Source organism: Schistocerca gregaria, chromosome 9, assembly GCF_023897955.1.
Source record: "Schistocerca gregaria isolate iqSchGreg1 chromosome 9, iqSchGreg1.2, whole genome shotgun sequence".
Taxonomy (NCBI): domain Eukaryota; kingdom Metazoa; phylum Arthropoda; class Insecta; order Orthoptera; family Acrididae; genus Schistocerca; species Schistocerca gregaria.
This window is the reverse complement of record NC_064928.1, coordinates 247,961,636-247,978,847: the sequence shown is the minus strand read 5'-3', so window position 1 is coordinate 247,978,847 and position 17,212 is coordinate 247,961,636. Positions and strand designations below refer to the sequence as shown.

The following is a 17,212-nucleotide window of genomic DNA, read 5'->3' as shown; positions in this document are numbered from 1 at the left end:
AAAAAAGTAGCCCAGAACCCTGGGTCACGGGGCACTTACTGGACGGGACAATAAGGAAAGACTGGTTCAGTTGTTTTCCTTCACCCTTCTTCCTTCCCCTTCAATGATTCTGCCAGAAGAAGAAGAAGAAGCCACTGGCTCCAAAAGCTTGCAGATTTAAATACCTTTATAAGTGTGTCCTCCTGAAAACCCTTAGTGTGTAGATGTTTTATGTATCAAATTACGTTATATATTAAAAAAATCTGTTGTGTTTATGTCTGACATTACATCAGCTAAGTGATTTTGCTGGCTGCACCAAAGAACGAGATGGAACAGTGATGCAAATATTTCTGTAGTGCTGATAATTCCTCCGGACATTGTTGTTCCTAGTGTAGGCTGTGTCTAAACCTAACAATTTAATTTTTGAACCTAATGCAATATAATCGTCGTCACCGCCGTCTTCAACCTGAGACTGGTTCCGTGCAGCTTTCCACACTAGTGTCATCCTGTGCAGGCCTCTCTATCTCTACATGGCTACTGTGACCTACGGCCGTTTGGACCTGATCACTGTAATTAACCCTTGATCTCCCTCTACAGTTATGACCAGCCACACTTACCTTCCAGGCACTCAGTATAACGGCGCTGGGCAGTGGTTCCAGTCCCTGTGTGGCTCCCATGTATAAGTTTTCTATTACCTCCTCAAAAGGCTTGAGGCAGAGGGTGGCGATGGTTCCTTTCATCTATATCTACATGATTACTCTGCACTTAACAATCAAGTATGTGGCAGAGCATCCATTTCTCTGTTATTCCACTTTTGAATAGCACACAGGAAAAATGAACGCTTCAATCATTCTGTGCTTTTTCTGATTTCTGTTGTTTTAATGTGGTGGTCATTTCTCCGTATGTAGCTGGGCACCAACAGAGCACTTCTACATTCATAGGAGAAGGTTGGTGATTGAAATTTCATGAGAAGATCCTGCTATGCAATGAAAAACACCTTTGTTTTAATGATCGCCACCTCAATTTGAGTTTCATATACGTGGCATTGCCTCTCGTGTTTCACATTGATATAGAATGAGCTGCCCTTCTTTGCTGTCCTCTGTCAGTCCTTTCTTATATAGACTCCGTGCCTCATAGCAGTACTCGGAAGAGGCCAGGGAAGCTTAGTGTAAGCAGTCTCTTTAGTAGACGTGTTGTATTTTTAAGTGTTCTGCTAATTAATCGTACTCTTTGCTTTGCTTTCCCAGTTTAAATTGTATGTAATGGTAGCATCCAGTTAAATTCACAGCCTTTAGTTTGTCATTTATTATGCAACCAAAATTTCATTGATTCTTTTTGTACTCATGTGGATGACTTCACACTTTTCACTATGTAGAGTGTGTTGCCACTTTTTGCTCCAGTCATATATCTTGTCTAAATCATATTGCAATTTATTTTGATCTTCTGTTGGCTATAAATGATAGCACCATCTGGAGATAATCTCAGAGCCGCTCAAATTGTCTCCCATATCTCTTATGTAGATCAACAACAGTAGAGGATCTCCAACACTTCTTTGGGGAATGCCAGATATTACTTCTGCATTACTTAGTGACTTTGTGTCAGTTACTATGAACTGTCACCTTTATGACAGGAAATCATGAATTGATTCTAGAACTCGGTCAATGCTACATAGGGATGCAATTTGATAAGAAGTCACTTTGATAGGGTTCAGCTGATTCTTTCCCACCTTTCTCCTTCTACGGAAACCAGATTGCAGTTTTAAGAGTCAAAGGAAATGAAAGGGAAGGGGTAGTGAAACATGGACACAAAGAGTTCAGACATGAAGAGAACAGAAGCTTTTGAAATGTGGTGCTATAAAAGGGTGCTGAAGATTATATGGGCAGATCAAGATTAGAGAAGTCATAGAGTTACTAATGAAGGGTTACTTAATTTAACTGGGGAGAAAATAAATTTGTGGTAAAATTTGACTGAAAGAAGGGATTGCTTCATAGGAAATATTTGGTAATAGAAAGAAATGTTGGAGGTAAGAATTGCCGAGAGAGACCGAAGCACAAATGCAATAAGCACATCAAAACGTGTGTAGGCTGCAGTAGTCGTGCAGAGATGAAGAGGCTTGCACAGGATAGAGTAGTTGTGGAGAACTGCTTCAAACCAATCTTTAGACTGAAGACACAATAGCAACAAACCATTATGTTTGTGTTCGTCTAATTACAATCCACATTAGTCTCATTACATATCTTAGCATCAAGTTTTTATACATCTCAACATAGCTTTTGTTGCTGCTATACCCATTTTACTGTTGTTTCCATGTACACATAAAAATAAATGCAGCACCCCCACGGACGAGGTCATTTTGGTTGGTTGGTTTGTGGGATGATAGGGATTAGACTGCTATAGTCATCGGTCCCGAGATCATTTTATTTTCAAGTGAGGTGACAGGTAGTCCGTCATTGTAGGTATATATGATAACACATCCAGATAAAATGCATCACAAGAAAGGTAACCCCCCCCCCCCCCCCCCCCCCCCTCACCTCCCCGGACCTACACCCTCTCACAGCAATGTAGGCATGTACTTTTGCATGCAAACCGTCATAAAATTCCCAAATGGCATCCTTTAATGCATTGTCGCAGACATTTTGCACCTTTTGTTTCAGTTCGGCAGTGGTTTTTGCAAATCCTGGAGAATGAGTACTTTCCCACTCCAGCATGTCCTGCACATGTTCAAATGGCAAGAGAGCTGGTGATCTTGCTGGCCAGGGCAGTTGTTGTACACCTTGAAGAGCATGTTGCGTTGCAGCAGCCATATGTGGACGTGTATTGTCATGTGCTTTTTTTCAACATCATCTTCAATGTTGAAGAAATGGCAGTAGCATGGAGATAACAGCCTGTGCAGTGCAGCGGGCTCTGGTTACTTTAACCTGCAGAAACACCATGTGTGACAGCGAGTTGTAACTGATGGTCCACCCCGTGGAGCCTGGAATGGGACTTGGGTGTCATAGGCAAATGCACTCTGGAATTAGTGCTTTCCAGGTCTACGGCATACACGTGTGTGTTTGTCGCTCACATACAGTCAGAACCTATGCTCATCACTGAAGACAGCAGATTGCTATCAACCATTTCCTTACGATAGACTAGCCGTGCTCGCTGGTGTCTCGGTGTCAGTCGTAGCCTGACGAGATTCATCCGTGTTCTTAGTCCTAATGAAAGCAGATGGTAGGCAGTGGTCTTTGAAGATCCAGCAGGTGCTATGTGTGCTCAAATTTCATTCCCAGATGATGTTGCTTGGCCACCACTTACCACACCACTGTCTGTGTTGACATGCTCTATGCTACACAAATGTCCAGAACTCAGTCTACGGGTGCAGTAATGTGCCACAGACCACTGTTGTGTGCCCAATGTTACATCCACAGATTAACACCCATGTACGAACAAAAATTTTTATTAGGTGGAGCAAGGCCACCACTTAATTTTGCTAAAAGATGAACTTTCTTTGAAAACAAAAGGCTTCTTCTCCTACCAAAATTTTATAACAAGCCAAAGAATATGCCACCTTATTGAATTGAAATATTAGCAGCTGAACTGAATTTACATTCCTTTGTCAGGTTTACTCTCGACACTTTCCAGCAGGTGCCGAGGAAGTAGACAGGCACAGAGTCCGGGGTCGATGGCCGATGTAGCATAGATGTGGCACCTGGACGTTCCAGCTGCATCAAAGTATCTTCCAGGCAGCAGTCCACGGAGGGTCGAAAGACGCCGGTTTCTTTTTCCTCCTGCTATTTAACACGGCGGCTCCAGTCTTCCTCCGCTGATTCTGGAGTGATGATTGGTGGCTGTTGGCGATCCCTGACTGGTGGAGGTGATATCATAGTGTGACCATCCGCGCCGGAAAAAGGCTTGTGCGCCTGCGTAGTTCGCGGCTGATTGAATGTTTGGCGGGAACGTCTCTTCCGCCGGCTGTTGGAACGCACCGGCGCTAAAGTTGCAGGCGCCGCTTAACTCTGCTGCGGTAGCCGACCATTGCGTTTGTGTGGCTGTGCGTGTCGTGCCACAGAACATATGCAGCAATCCAACAATATGGCCATCCCGCTTCCCACAGTTCCACAGTATGACCCTGTGCAGATGTCTAAACCTGTTCAACAGGAGTGTGCACTTGACAGTGGAGTGTGGCTGTATCCTAGAATGAATGTTGCAAATAGTGTTCATTACTACATTCAGCACATTTACTGCCTTCAGAGTCAAATTCGGGGTGCACAGACAGGCCTCCTGATTGCCGACAATGACGACAAATGAATCACTGACACAACCACCCCTCATTATGCACATATCATACCCTGGTTCAAGTGAACACAGTCCTTGCAGGAGTAACATTTTTTTCCTGCAGCGTAGTTCTCCCTGCCATTGTGTTTCAGTTCATTACACATCTTCCTTCAGTGTGTCCTTTATAAGCGCACTCTTTATATTAGCAACTTGAATAGTGTGACATGATAATACTTACACAAACTTTAAAATACCTTGTAATTAGGGGGATGTGTAACTTTTGTTCCATATTTGAATATGTACTCCAAAATTAATGATTTGAGTGTGAACTGGTTGTGTCTGCGTAACCACAGTGAACGTTATCTCAGAGAGAGCTTTTACTGTCCTCTCTGCCTTGGAAATTTTATGCTTTGAGTGTCAAAATATCAGTTGCCTTAAACAGTTACTTCACTCAAAACATATTGCACATTAAGTTTAAAAGCAAGATAATTAAGAAAGAGACAGTTAAGCTAGAGTTTGGTGGTACTAAATTTCAAAGGATTCAAAAACATTTAGTCCTTTTTGTGCCAAAATGAGAAAATATTTACATATGGTAATAAAGTTTCTTATATCAAGAGCTACAGTTATTTTGATGGCACAAGTTTTCCACATTCCGCTGCCTTTTTCACTTGACTCAGCAGATCACCCATTATATCAGGACAGTCATATCAGGTGTATATGCATGTTTTTAAGTGACATACGAAAAACTTCATAATGCATTAATTGTTCGTTTGACTTTCAGGAAAATGGGACAGTTGGTGACGAATTTATGAATCAGATACAGCCTGTTGCTGCATATGTTCCGTACATGACTTGCCCCGGAAACCACGAAGAGGCGAAGTAAGTTGCAAGGAACACATTTGTTTATTCATTTCATTATTTTATTCCTGATATGAGGCAGGGGGATTTATGTGCCAGCTGCATGGTGCAGGACAGATGAAGAAAAATCTAAAAAGCAAAATTGTATATTTTACTTTTAAAATTCTTTGAAATTTGTGTTGCTTGAAGAAGAAGCTGATAGGAACCAGTAGTAGTAGTAGTAGTAGTAGTAGTAGTAGTAGTAGTAAGAGTGATGAAACACACTGAGGAGCAGCTGTGGGAGGAAAAATTGTACTGAACAGACAAAGTTTAGAGTCGAAAGCAGGTTATTATCTAGGCTGTTGGGTGTAGAGATATAGACATTCATTCATTCACACTCTGTGCTCCATAAATCCCATTATAGCAGAGCAAAGTGCAAAATCCAGCATATGGAGGCAGAAGAGCAATTCTCCTAGTTGTCAGGATGGCATTTGAGTCTGCTACCTGAGTGTGGTGGGTTTGACGGGTCAGTGAAGACTGCAGGAGTCCGTTGGAGGATTAAGGTGGCTGCAGCAAGACTGATGTCACTCTTGAAAACTCTTTATTGTTCCAAATGGCTAAAGCAGTTACAGGTGTGTGCCCTCGTCAAGTGGCGCAACGTAGCATTGATCTGAAGTGTCTGTGCTGCGTGGTGTGGTCAGACATCGATCTGTGCCTTGCACGAAGTGACATTGTACTGTGGTGTGTGATGTGTGGAGTAGGCGGCAGGGTGGTTGTTGGACAGAACTGATGGGCCGGGTACCGAGACAGCAGCTCCCGATGGAGGTCTCCGTGGTCATCCGGAGCTGGCTGCCAAAGCCTGTAGTGCAGTATCGTAGATATGGGGCGACCTGAACTCTAGATCTCAGCAGTCAGTCAGTAAAGTGGCTTCCAGTTACAGTTGCCATCTGTAACCTCTGACCAGTGTTTGTAAGTATGACTGGGTCAGCATTTGGTTTACTGACAGCGGAGGAATGCACTACTGATTGGCACAGTGTGGGTTATTTGGAGAGTCTTGCCATGTCTTGCTACAAGATGCATATTCTCCAGGTTAGGTGTGTCATCATCTGAGACCTTCAGGATCATAATTGGAACACCATATCCTGAATTTCCTCAGTCTTACATTACTTTGGCCATTCCACAACACAACTGTGAAGGGGAGTTTTCTGAGAAGCAAATGAGTCAACTTAATACATTAACAGGCAAAAGCAGTTAATGCTGACTACTTCTGTGAAAGTATACTGACAACAAACTATGACCAGTGCTGATTGAACTCACACTATAAGTTATTGTAATTTCGTGTGGATTACTTTGTTTAATTTTTGAAAGACATCATCATCTCCGTTGACTGTGTGAGGTTCTTTAAAAAACCTTACATGACTATGAAACCCGACCATGAGAAGTTAATCAGCTACATTGGAAAAACCCACTTTTCTTCCTGATCAACCATACCTTCATTCAGTCAAGTTGTGCCATAAATTTCTTTTCTCCCCTGTTCAAATCAGTATCCCTTCATCAGTGACCTTGTCTACCCTTGTAGTCTTCATCATTCTTCTGTTGCCCGACATTTCAAAAACTTGCATTCTGCTCATCATCTACATCTCACCTCTTTCGATTTGTCCAGGTCCTGTCTCAAAATTCCCTACTGTACTGCAATTTCTTCATTTTTAATCTACGGTTCTTTTCTAGTAAATTATGGACAGAATCTACATGTGCTCTGCAAAATGCCTAAATTTTCACCTCCCTTAACCATCTTCTCTTTGTTGTTCATAGTATCTTACCCATGTTCCTGTTTTCTTATCCATTGTTAGACCTATTCCTCTATTAAACCTTATTGATTTTGCCTTGATAACCCTGTTCTCACCTGACCACAAGAACTCTTACTCCTGCCTCCGTACTTCAGTGCATGGAACCTTACACTGTCCATTCCCCTTTTTAAATTGTCTAACCTATCTAATTGATCAAGGGACATAACACTTCACGCTACCAACACCAGTGATCCAGGTTATTCCCTCACTCACTGTATTTGTGTGTCTGCCACCTGCAGCTGAGTGGTCAGCGTGACAGACTGTCAATCCTAAGGGCCCGGATTCGATTCCTGGCTGGGTTGGAAATTTTCTCCGATAAGGGACTGGGTGTTGTGTTGTCCTAATCATCATCATCATTTCATCCCCATCGACGCGCAAGTCGCCGAAGTGGCGTCAAATCGAAAGACCTCCACCAGGTGAACGGTCTACCTGATGGGAGGCCCTAGCCACATGACATTTCATTTCATACCGTATTTGTGTGCCACGGTATTGGGAAATACATACCATTATTCCTAATGGATGCGTAGGGACCAAACTGATAGTGTAGAGACAGTTTCTTACTGTCTGGGTTGGCACACCCATCCTCGTTGCCTCTAAGAAGGCAGCTTGCAGTTTGTCACAGTATCGCTATTTGTAGGTAGTGTCCATCACCTGGTGTGTCAATCGAAGTTGACTACTGTGAGGCGGATCTTCAGTGTTTTGTCTCACAGAAGACTTAACATTTAAATCGTGTCACTCTTGTGTACAGCAATTCTGTTAATGACTTCATGTATTGAAAGCTCTGTTTGGTGTAAAGTGACAGTGCATATGAGTGGGTGGGTGAGAGGTCAGAGCTTGAATTGACCCTTCAAGAAATGCTGACAGAGTTCAAAGTAGTTCATATGGTACCTCAGCATAGTGCGAGCCACTTTGGCGACTCGTGTGTTCTTAAAACCGATAACACCCGGTTTTTTTCACAGCTCTCTGTTTTCCCTGGATGTTCACGCGTCCAAGTACTAATTGGGTCCATCCAAAATGTTTAACTTCAGTGTTTGGGCAGGAACTTGTGTTACCGACATGGTGAGATTGTTGCTGTTGACAAACTGAAGAATGTACATGTGCCTGGTTTACAGTTGCAGACATGGTCGTCGTCGTCCCCACCCCCACCGCCACCCCCCTCCTCCCCCACTGATATACACTAGAATTGTCTCAACGATATACACTAGAATTGTCTCAACATTCATAAGCAGTTTATCAGATAGGATCAGTAACATTTCAAGTTGTTGACTGGTGATTGTAATGTGTATAGGAAAGGATTTCTGTTTCACTACCATAAGTAAACACATAATTTCTATCTGGAATAATGAATGGCACAGTTGAATAATGAGGACCTTGCCTGTAGTACAGGTATAAAGTAGCAGCAGCTAGTCACAAGTACAGTTTTAAAAAGTTTGACTCAAACCATTACCAGTTTCAGATTTATTACAAATCCATTTTGGGATAGCCCTTACAGATTTCCTTATGTCTTGCTGGGTCCTTTTTTGTATGTGTTACTGGTTTTGTACACTAAGATCAACAAAAAGTTTTTTTGAGCATAATACAATGTACTTGTGAGAGATTTTTTATTTGATCTTCATGGAAACATTTGTGAAATGATATTGAAATTAATAAAACATGAAATGTTATGAACACTTTACGTGATAGGTATTTCAGCACAACAAATTAATCCTGTATTTCTGTTATGCATTTTAAAGTAAACACATTTTTGCAGATGTGCTATGTGGGTGTTATTTATTTACCAGGAAACTGCTTTAACAAACTACCTCTCTATGTTTTATGGCAGCACACACACTCATCATTTACTAAATGTGGCCCAGCTTCACATGAGTAACAAAAACAATAGTTTCATAGTTGTTACAGTAGTAAGAATGTTAGGTTACAAATATGCATGGGCAGTGTAAAATATGCCTCTGCTAGAACAATGAAATTAAATAGTCAGGAAAAGACACAAAATGGTGTACAGTAAATTATAATATGGCATTCAATAGAATTTCACAGATATTGTATACAAACAACGAAAGGTGTATAGTTGTGAGCTATGTTACCAGATCGAATGTTTGTTGCGTTGTGCACAGATAAGACATTTGTGCATTGAATATGGGCATTATATGATGAACGCTGTGTAAACTAAAGAGCACAATAGAACATGGTACGTTTTCTGTTTCTTTTTTGCTACATTGATGAAACTGGGTATGAATATTGACTCTGAAGTTCCTTCTGTAAGACAAACAGTATTATAACATCTTTTTATATTGATTGGGCGATTATAATTTAAGATATACTGTAATGTTACTAGAGTGAAGAGAATCGACGTTGAACTTGGACATTACAAGACCGACAACGTGCACAGGAGAAAAGCACAGTAAGATATGTTTTCTTGTTGTAGTGATAAAACGAAATTTGAACACCCAATCTACAGTTCCATTCTACATTAAACAGTGATCTGATATATTTTACTGATTGGGCAGTTAAAAAGGAAGAAATAAGCTGTACCATTTTTATGTATCAGACTATGAATACCATGTAAATGTGATTTTTTTACATTGAAGATATAGGTAGTTTATATTGGCAAAATATTTTTTCTTTTGAAATGAAACACCATTGAAGGTGTAATATGGCTATATTGCTCTGTGGCAGTATTATGCTGGTTTAAAAGGTAAAAAGACCTCTCGGAAGTTATTTAGGCAAGTAGCTGGCTGTTTACTCACTCAGTACTAGATCAGGGAAGGTATTCTTACGTCTTGAAGAGTCTTTGTGCCACCCATATCTGTAAGCACTTTTGTATATATTTCCAATTATCAGTTTGTCTGCTGTTCCAGATAAACTTTGAGATTATTCTGGCATTCATACCCGTTCATCCAATATGACATGTCTGCAAACTGCAGGTTGTTTCCTATCAATTATTGACTGTATGATTATTTTCTGCAAGATGGATGCCAAAGGCTGATTTGCTTAAGTTATGAAATCAAACGGCATCTGGGAGTTCCTTAAACATTGTTTCAAAAGTTGTACCTGTTTGGTCACTGTAAAGTTAGGGACGGTTATTACTGTTCAGTTTATAAATTCCTGTTAATTCCTCTTCTTTTTTGGAGGGGGGGTATTAATTTTGTGGGAGTATGTGTGCTAATCTTTGTCGAAGTTTATTTTTGGTGGGAAAGCTGATTTTGACATTCTTCTTTTCAAAAAAGAACAAATAACCAGATAAATTACAATACAAATTATTGTATTATAACACTAAAGTATTTATTTCTAAATAAAACCGCCTACACAGAAAAATGACTCCCCTCAAGAAATATGCAGTCGTCGTGGACCCCTATATACAAAAGACTATTGGTTTAGCTAGTTGGCTGTTCTCTGTGGGTTGTGATAATTATTTTAATCTCTCACTGTGACATTGTATGTGTCGGATTTGTTACAAATCTAATATACATTCACAGAGAAAAAATGCCGGAAATCACGGTATAAATGGTCACAAGATTTTTTTGTATGAATACCTCATTCCTTTCTGAGCTATACTAAGACTGAGTGATAGATAATGTGATTCATTTCTCTTTCTAGTATTATATATATAATATATATATATATATATATATATAGATTGTTGACAATAAACTTCCCAATGGAGTAAATGTAATAAGACTGTTAGCTGTATGCCTAACTGTTTCACAAGCTGTATACAAGAGATTGAGATGTGTTTGCAACACATTATCCTTATTATATGACTCTGTGCAATGAAAATTTTTTTTTCCTTAGTTAAGAGTTTACTCAGGATAAGAAACATTAGTGAATGAAAACAGGAGAAGTGAGTCAACTTTCGGACATTTTTATCTACAAAGGCTGCTATAACCTGTAATGCAAAAGTTGATTAGTGTATACTGTTAAGAAATGTTCTTTACATCGAATCCGTTGGAAAAATACACTTATCAATATGTTGAAGGTTATTGGCAGCTTACAGGAATCGCAGTGTGGGTGGCAGACATTAATATGTTGGTGGCAGAATGTGCAAGGCCATTCTAATATACAGCTGCAAGGCCATAGTGGAATGCTGAAGGTGATGACATGGCAGAGAAATTTTATATTTCACTGTTGCTGTTGCGAGACTGATGGAATCCTGTAATGAATGGACTGAAAACTGCTCTCTGAACAGCTCTGAACAGTAGACCATTGATGCTCTGGCTGATTGATATCCAAGCTTTGCCATGACAGCAGCATGAACAGTACTTCGTCCAGTTAAGGCATATTCAAAGTTGTGTGCTAGGTGGGTACTGAAAATGCTTACCAATCATTACAAAGAGCCAAACATTCAAGCAGAAAAGTGTTTTTGGACCACTATCGACAAGATGGAGCTAATTTCTTTTCCCACATTGTTACAGGTGTGTAGCTGTGGATATTCTCCACCAGCGCAGAATCAAAGCAACAGTCATTGCAGTTGTACCAATCAACTTCACCAAATCCTTACTTAAGTTGGCAAATGATGGCTACTGTTTTCTGAGATGAAAGTGGTATTCTTATGGTTACTTTCAGGAAACGTGAATCAACCATTACAGCTGAAGTATACTGCAAAATGTTGACTGAGATGCACAATTTGGGATAGTCCTCATCCAGCACAACAAAATGTGTCAAAGCACCGTTGCCCGCACTAGGAGTTAGGGTTGGCATTTACCATTTGGAAGCTTCTGACCGCACACCCTACAGGCCCGACCTAACAACCAGCGACTGCTATCTCTCTCTGCTTGTGAAGCAGTGGCACTGTAGGCAATAGTTTTAAGGCAATGGTCGACCCAAAAGGCTGCCATTGTCTGCTGGTTCACTTGTTAGAGTGAGAACTTCTAATGCAGAGTGATTGAACAAGTTAGTGCAACAATACAAAAAGTATTAAGTTTATGGGAAACAAAAAAGTCAATAAAAGCTTTTATGAACACATACATTTTTTACGTCTCTCATAAATGACACTTAATGCTTTATAAAATAGAGTGTTCTTGTATGATATGTCCATTTGCAATAAATTTTCTTTTCCCTCCAACAGGTAAAGTTAGACTGTCAGATGTCATCTATTTCTATAAGTAAAGCACTGCTATTCACTCCACGGTCATATGCAGACTGGCAGCCATTGACTTTAGTCTTTAATGTTGCAGCAACTTCAGTGAATACCGTGCACGCTTCTCGATGCCGGGAGACACGGAGGGACTTTTCTACAGTTTCAACATGGGGCCTGTCCACTTTGTCTCGATATCAACAGAAGTTTACTATTTCCTGGAGTATGGCTTGAAAGTTCTGGCAAATCAGTTTGAATGGCTGCTGAATGATTTGAAGGTAAGATTTTTAAAGTTTTACCTGTGACATTGTAATTTTGTCAGAGGCAGTAAAGTACTTGGGAAAGCAACTGGACACTGTGTGCAATGTCTTCAGAAGAGATTATAAGATTAACATCAACAGAAGTAGAGTGAGGGTACTGGAGTGATGTCTCATTAAGTCAGGAGACGGTGAGGGAATTAATTAGAAAATGAAGTACTAAATGTAACAGACAAGCTTTGTATTTTGGGGAGATACCAGGAAAACTTTTCCTGGTATAAAAGAATTTGTTAACATCTATTGTAAATTTAAGTGTTCTGAAGTCTTTCTAAAGGCTCTTGTCTAGTGTATAGCCTTGTATGAAAGTTAAACATTGACAGTAAACAATACAGGTAAAAAGACAGTGGCAGCTTTTGAACTGTGGTAGTACAGAAGAATGCTTTACATCAGATGGGTACAGGAGGGATTGACAGACAGACAGACAGACAGACAGTCTAGCAGTTTTCGGAAAACTGTCTTGAGCAGCTAGTTTGCACCCCAGACACATTGGAAACATTTTAGATCTTGTAGCTACAAACGGGCTTCATGTGGTCTACGGTCTCAGTGTAGAGCCAGGAGTTAGTAATATGATCATAGCGATAATGGTTGGTGACGTTAACATCAGTGAAGGAGGCTAGAAGATTATTTTTACTAGAAAGAGCAAATGAGCAGTTGTTAGCATTGTGCTTTAGACATTGAACTGAAATCATTCAATTCGAGTTTGATGGACATAGAGAAATTTTGAGCAAAGTTTAAATGAATGGTAAATTGTGATGCAGAGAAGCATGTGGATTAAGGAATGAAAAGACCCCCTGTTGTTTAACACTGTGATTCAGAAAATGCTGAGGAAGCAAAGGCTGTTGCACTCTCGGTTCAAAAGAGGATGCACAAATGATGACAAAGGTCAGTAGAAGTTCTTGTGTCTGTAAAAAGATCTATACATGAAGCATACAACTACTACCACCCTCATACCTTAGCAAAATATGTGGCCGAGAACCCGAGAATATTCTGGTTCCCTATAAAATCGCTAAAGTGGTCTAAGTCTTCTATCCAGTCACCCGACCAGTCTGATGTGGCAGTAAAAGATAGCAAAAGGAAAGCCGAAGTTTTAAATTTTGCTCGTAAGAAATGGTTCATGTTGGAGAATCGTATAAACAGACTCCCGTATGGACAACATAGGCATCCCTGGCATAAACAAACAACTGAGAGAGTTGAAAACATGTAAGCCGCCATGTCCAGATGGAATCCTAATTCAGTTTTACAAAGAGTACTCTAGGGAACTGGATCCTTACATAGCTTGCATTTGTCACGAATCTCTCGCCCAGTGCAAAGTTCCTAGTGATTGGAAAAAAGTGCAGGTGGACTCTTACATACAAGAAAGGTGAAAGAATGTACCCACAAACTTATAGACCAATATCTTTAACATCAGTTTGCTGCAGAGTTCTGGAACATATTCTTAGAATGAATATAATAAATTCCCTTGAGATCAGAAAGATTCTATTCAAACATCAGCACAGTTTTCCAGTGTCATTTGTGCAGAACTCGGCTTTCCCTTGCATGACGTCCTTTAAATCTTGGACAAAGGAAAAAAGGGACATTCCATATGTCTAGATTTCCAGAAAGTGTGCCCCATTGAAAAGTATCAGTGAAAGTATGACATATGGAGTAGGTTCCCAGTTATGAGAATGGCTTGAAGACTTCTTGAATAATAGAACCCTGTGTTGTCCTTGATGGTGAGTGTTCATCAGAGGCAAGGATATTGTGACGAGTGCTTCAAGGAAGTGTGATAGGACCACTATTATGTATATAGAAAGTAAGTGATCTGGCGAACAGGGTCGGCAACGGTCTGCTGCTATTTGCCGATGATACTGTGGTGTACGGGAAGGTGGCAAAGCTTAGTGACTATAGTAGGGTGATACAGGCTGACTTAAACAAAATTTCTAGTTGGTGTGGTGAATGGTAGCTTGTTTTAAATGTAGAAAAATGTTAGTTAATGGAGATGAGTAGGAAAAACAAATCCATAACTTTTGAATACAGCATTACTCATAGTAGTGTGTTACTTGTCACAGTCATATCATTTAAATATCTGGGCATGACATTCCAAAGTGATATGAAATGGAACAAGCATGTAAGGACTGTAGTAGGATAGACCAAGGATTGACTTCGGTTTATTGGGAGAATTGTAGAAAAGTGTGGTTCATCTGTAAAGTAGACTCACCTATTCTTGAGTATAGCTCAAGTGTTAGGGATCCTCACCAGGTCGAATTAAAGAAGCCACCATAGAAATTCAGAAGTGGGCTGCTAGATTTGTTAATGATAGGGTTGATCAACAAGTCGGTGTTAGGAAGATGTTTTGGCAACTCACGTGGGAATCAATGGAGGAATAAAACATTCTTTTTACGGAACACAGATAAAATTTGGGGAACCACCATTTGAGGTGAACTGCAGTACAGGTCTAGTGGTGGCCACATACATTTTGTGTAAGGGACACCGAAACCAGATAGTAGGGTTTGTATGGAGACATATAGACAGTTGTTTTTCCCCCTCTCTATTTGCGAGTGGAACAGGGAAGCAAATTACTAGTAATGGTACAGTACCCTCCTCCACGAAATGTGCAGTTCCTTGTGGAGTTTACATGATGATCATCAATAAAACTGACATGCTGCAGGGACAGATTCCTAACCTGATATGGAGGAAAAAAGGTCCTATGAACACCTATCCGAAAACAGAAGGTGCGCCTATAACAACAAAAAATCGTTCAGGAACACATTACAGAGCTGCAGTAAATCCACATCACACCAGACGTTCAGAGTGGCCTCCATGTAGCAGTTTTCGTGCAGGAATACAAATAATCGTATTTCAGCTCGCATGATGTTGGTGGCCAACTTGCCTGGAGCTTGTACTAGAGTTCGTCTCAATATTCTGTAGAACCCGGTTCTCCAAATTTGATTTGTGCACTGTCTGCTGCGTCAGTGCTCATTTGTCTGTCTGAAAGGACCCGTGATGACACAAACATTCAAAAAAGGGTTGAAGTGTTATGTAATGTGTTGGTATGGCCGTGCTGCCTCTTGACCGTTTCCTTGTGCTCAGTCATCCACAAACACCATCTCCGCGTGTTCCTGACGGAATACGAACGATTCTCCAGCTTACAGTATGCTGCATCAATCACAAAGGCTGCAACACAAGGCATATTGTCAGGGGAGCTGTCATTTGTCAGCGCCATGAACCATGGACCTTGCCGTTGTTGGGGAGGCTTGTGTGCCTCAGCGATACAGATAGCCGTACCATAGGTTCAACCACAATGTAGGGGTATCTGTTGAGAGGCCAGACAAACGTGTGGTTCCTGAAGGGAGGCAGCAGCTTTTTCAGTAGTTGCAAGGGCAGCAGTCTGGGTGATTGACTTATCTGGCCTTGTAACAATAACCAAAACGGCCTTGCTGTGCTGGTTCTGCGAACGGCTGAAAGCAAGGGGAAACTACGGCCATAATTTTTCCCGAGGGCATGCAGCTTTACTGTATGATTAAATGATGAAGGCGTCCTCTTGGGTAAAATCTTCCGGAGGTAAAATAGTCCCCCATTCGGATCTCCGGGCGGGGACTACTCAAGAGGATGTCGTTATCAGGAGAAAGAAAACTGGCATTCTACGGATCGCAGCATGGAATGTCAGATTCCTTAATCGGGCAGGTAGGTTAGAAAATTTAAAAAGGGAAATGGATAGGTTAAAGTTAGACATAGTGGGAATTAGTGAAGTTCGGTGGCAGGAGGAACAAGACTTCTGGTCAGTTGACTACAGGGTTATAAACACAAAATCAAATAGGGGTAATGCAGGAGTAGGTTTAATAAGGAATAGGAAAATAGGAATGCGGGTAAGCTACTACAAACAGCATAGTGAACGCATTATTGTGGCCAAGATAGATACGAAGCCCACACCTACTACAGTAGTACAAGTTTATATGCCAACTAGCTCTGCAGATGACTAAGAAATTGAAGAAATGTATAATTAAATAAAAGAAATTATTCAGATAGTGAAGGGAGATGAAAATTTAATAGTAATGGGTGACTGGAATTCGAGTGTAGGAAAAGGGAGAGAAGGAAATGTAGGTGGATATGGATTGGGGATAAGAAATAAAAGAGGAAGCCACCTGGTAGAATTTTGTACAGAGCACAACTTAATCACAGCTAACACTTGGTTTAAGAATCATGAAAGAAGGTTGTATACATAGAAGAACCCTGGAGATACTAAAAGGTATCAGATTACATAATGGTAAGACAGAGATTTAGGAACTGGTTTTACATTGTAAGACATTTCCAGGGGCAGATGTGGACTCTGACCACAATCTATTGGTGATGACCTATAGATTAAAACTGAAGAAACTGCAAAAAGGTGGGAATTTAAGGAGATGGGACCTGGATAAACTGAAAGAACCAGAGGTTGTACAGAGTTTCAGGGAGAGCATAAGAGAACAATTGACAGGAATAGGGGAAAGAAATACAGTAGAAGAAGAATGGGTAGCTTTGAGGGATGAAGTAGTGAAGGCAGCAGAGGATCAAGTAGGTAAAAAGACAAGGGATAGTAGAAATCCTTGGGTAAGGAGAAAATATAAAAATGCAATAAATGAAGCAGGTAAAAAGGAATACAAATGTCTCAAAAATGAGATCGACAGGAAGTGCAAAATGGCTAAGCAGGGATGGCTAGAGGACAAATGTAAGGATGTAGAGGCTTATCGCACTAGGGGTAAGATAGATACTGCCTACAGGAAAATTAAAGACGCCTTTGGAGATAAGAGAACCACTTGTATGAACATCAAGAGCTCAGATGGAAACCCAGTTCTAAGCAAAGAAGGGAAAGCGGAAAGGTGGAAGGAGTATATAGAGGGACTATACAAAGGCGATGGACTTGAGGACAATGTTATGGAAATGGA

At 40.6% G+C, this 17,212-nt stretch overlaps 1 protein-coding gene across 1 annotated transcript in view; it reads left to right on the top strand.

The window, feature by feature from the left end:
* The window catches only part of LOC126292221 (acid phosphatase type 7), a 111,651-nt gene that overhangs the window by 32,349 nt on the left and 62,090 nt on the right, over positions 1-17,212 (top strand). The window contains exons 4-5 of the mRNA XM_049986088.1: positions 5,018-5,115; positions 12,095-12,272. Coding sequence (XP_049842045.1) covers positions 5,018-5,115; positions 12,095-12,272 — 276 coding nt within the window. The remainder of the gene's footprint in view (positions 1-5,017; positions 5,116-12,094; positions 12,273-17,212) is intronic.